We start from the raw sequence: 3,473 nt of genomic DNA, 5'->3' as shown, positions 1-3,473 counted from the left end.
CTCCCTCTCCCGCTCCCCCTGCTTCTCCCTCTCCCGCTCCCCCTGCTGTGTCCCCTCTCTCTCTGTCTCTCCCTGTCTGTCAAATAAATAAAATCGTTAAGAAAAAAGTCAGTGATACGTTCGTCAGCCGTACTTTGCTGCGTGCCGTGTCTCCTCTCGGTTGATAAAGGACAACGTGTTGTTTTTTCCCGCCAGGAGCGTCGAGTGGCGGCTCTGCGAGAGCTCGTTCGGCTCCTGAGGCCCGGGGGGACGGCACTCGTTTACGTCTGGGCGATGGAACAGGAATATCAGAAGAAGAAATCCAAGTACCTCAGAGACAACAGACCTCGCCAAGGAGAGGAAGAGGCGACCCACAGCCACGCCGCCGAGCCGCGGCGGCTGCTGGGGCAGGTGCCTGACGCGGGCGACCGCGACGCCCCGCGCCCAGGCCCCGCCGCCCGCGCAGTCGCGGATGCCAAGCTGCCGCTTCACGCTAACGGGACTTCTTTCCGTGCTCAAGACGTGCTGGTTCCCTGGCACCGTCGGGCCAGCCCTGCGGGAGGCGAGCCTGTCCGTGCGACGGCATCCCGCGGCCCAGGCCCCGTGTTTCGTCGCTACTACCACGTGTTCTGCGCGGGCGAGCTGGAGGAGGCCTGCCGGAGCCTGAGCCACGTCCGCCTGCTGCAGAGCTACTACGATCAGGGCAACTGGTGTGTGGTCCTTCAGAAGGTCTGACCCGCGGGAACGTAGTGCGGGGCGGAGAGCTCAGCGAGGCCCTTTAAAGCAGCCTAGACCTGCTGTCTTCCTCGTCCAGGAGAAAGCTCGGGGAGAAGCACCCCCGGAGCGTGCCCGAGAGAAATCCGGGAGCGGAGATTGGTTAGGACACACCGCTCTACTACTGTGGCTGACCTCATTTTATCCATAAACGTAGGCTTCTCCTGAATGGGGAGGAACAGGGCCAGTTTGTAGAAGGGAGTCAAGTCCTCTGTGACGTATTTGGGATCCTGGGGCGAGAATACAGCGCCTTGAAGATAAGCTTCTGCTGTGCATGTTACTAATTGAGCTAGGTCAGGTAGAATCTGAGTGATGTAATCGTACAACATTTTAATAAAGAAAATACTCTTGGTCAGTAGAGAATTGTCTGAAGTTTTATCTCTTTGATTATTAACGCTCTAAAATCACAGCTGATAACCACTGTCCCCTCACCTTACTAACACAGGGCTTGACACATAGTAGGTGCCCAGTAAGATTTTAGTCCATCAGATAATGGCCACACCTTAGTAGGAGCTTCATCCAACAAATCCTCACCGAACCCCCACTATGTATCAGTTACTACTGTAGGACCTGGGAGTGGAGCAGCGAACAAGAATAAAAGCTCTTGCCCTTCTGGAACTTCGTGGTAGAAGGAGGACAGACAATAAGCAAATAAACAGACGCTGTGGGCTAGACGGTGATACATGCCATGGGGGAGAGTAAGATGAGAGTGGGAGGGTGCACCTGAGAACAAAAGAGTTATTTTTATTTATTTATTTTTAAATATTTTATTTATTTATTTGAGAGAGAGAGAGCGAGCATGGGAGGGGGAGGGTCAGAAGGCGAAGCAGACTCCCTGCTGAGCAGGGAGCCCGACGTGGGACTCGATCCTGGGACTCCAGGATCATGTCTTGAGCCAAAGGCAGTCGCTTAACCAACTGAGCCACCCAGGTGCCCAAAAGAGTTATTTTTAAAGGGCTGAGATAACCACTAATCCTGACTGTAGTTTATTACCAAGAATTAATTGGTACCCCTAATGCATTGAGTTAGGTGCTAAAGGCAACCCCAATATGCTCTTGTAACTCCTTTGTTTAAATAGCAAAAGTTAGAATTGTCAGTCAGACCTAATTATGCCCGTAGAGACAAAGCTATGGTGTCACTATTGGGTATTTCTGGTCCATTCATAGTTTGTTCTAGTCTGGGTGCAATCAGCAGTTTTTACCCACAACTATGTCATAGTGACTCAGTTAACTTACCATTTAGGTCAAGTTTCCAGGAGGAACAAAGGTAGAAAGTTGACCATAGGTCAAACGATCACGCAGAAAGGAAAGGACTTTTTTTTTTTTTTTTAATATTTTACTGCCGGCGTACGTTGCTTTATAGTCGTAATGCTTAAGACAACTTCAAGAAAAATTCCTTTCCGTGAATGATGATGCCCAGACGATTGTATCTCTTGTTAGTGTTCGTAATGTTTATTTTCAGGCATCAAGCTTCCAGAAACTGGTGGTGATCAATAGGTCTTAGGTGAGACAATGAATATTTTTGTCATGGAATTTAACTACAAGATTATAATTGTTCCCTCCAGATGAGTTTATAAGGTTCATGATATGGAAAGGAAAAATAAACGGCTAAAAAGCAGTTTTAATCTGATAGAAATTCTAGGACTTCATATCGCAATATGAAGTTCAGCTCATGCTAATAAATTTTAAACTCTGGATGGAATCAATGATTTCCAAGGAAGATGCAAATACCAACATTACCTCGAGAAGAGGTAGAAAACAGCACAGGAGTTCAGAACTTGGCTCTTGCATCAGATTTGAACTCTTGATCTGCCGTTTTTTTAGCTATGGGACTCTGGACAAATTCCCTAACTTTTCCATGCTTCAGTGTCTCAGCTGTAAAGTTGGAAGATTTGTTATGAAATTAGCTGAAATAATACTTACAGAGTTCTTAGAGTGGTGCAAAAATATAGTAAGCATTTGGGGAAAATGTTTATTACCGTTGCTCCCGAAGAAAGTCCACCGGAGTTTTAAGTATTGAGTGATGTCAAATCTAATTTGTTAATAGTATAATCAAAACCTATGTTTTTACTGATTTTTTTTATCTGCTTTGTTCTTATCAGGTGCAACAGATGAATCAAAATTTCCCGCTATGATTGTGGATTTCTCTATTTGTCCTTCTAGGTCTATTCAATAACAAGGCAAAACTGGAAAAAATCCAAATGTCCATCAGCAGTAGAGTGAGTGAATAATGGTCAATTCATTGTCACTGCATGAGTGACGACAGTGAATAAACTGTCCTTACAAGGTGCATTATGAATGGATCTCAGATACATAATGCTGCCTCGAAGACGTAATAACCATAGGACTCCTGCAGAGTTCAGGTGTGTCTCTTAAGACCACCTTCTCTTCTGGCGTCAACTGCCAGTTTGGAGGGGTTCCCACCAGCACCCTCGGGTTTGGTAATTTGCTAGAAGGGCTCACAGAACTCACAGAGACTGTTATACTCATGACCATAGTTTATTACAGCAAAAGGATACAGATTAAAATCAGTCAAGGGAAGAGGTGCATGGTGCCAAGTGCAGGAGCATTACTCGCATGGAATTTCCAGTCGTCCACTCCCAGTGGGATTTGGACGGAGCTGATTTCTCCCAGCAAGATATAGGACAATACACCTGGAGTGTTGCCAACCAGGGAGGTGCCCCAGAGGCTCGGTGTTCAGTGAGGGCCTAACTACATGCT

General features: G+C 46.8%; 1 protein-coding gene across 6 annotated transcripts in view; it reads left to right on the top strand.

Moving 5' to 3' along the window:
* Window positions 1–1,116, top strand: part of ALKBH8 (alkB homolog 8, tRNA methyltransferase) — a 52,883-nt gene extending 51,767 nt beyond the window's left edge. For all 6 annotated transcript variants that reach the window (XM_035008844.1, XM_035008842.1, XM_035008845.1 and 3 more), the window contains one exon: window positions 196–1,116. In XM_035008844.1, coding sequence (XP_034864735.1) covers window positions 196–714 — 519 coding nt within the window. In that variant the 3' untranslated portion in view covers window positions 715–1,116. The remainder of the gene's footprint in view (window positions 1–195) is intronic.
* The last annotated feature ends 2,357 nt before the right edge of the window (window positions 1,117–3,473 follow it).

Source organism: Mirounga leonina, unplaced genomic scaffold, assembly GCF_011800145.1.
Source record: "Mirounga leonina isolate KUSES-001 unplaced genomic scaffold, KU_Mleo_1.0 Mir_153, whole genome shotgun sequence".
NCBI lineage: Eukaryota > Metazoa > Chordata > Mammalia > Carnivora > Phocidae > Mirounga > Mirounga leonina.
This window is presented reverse-complemented; position numbering and strand designations above follow the sequence as displayed.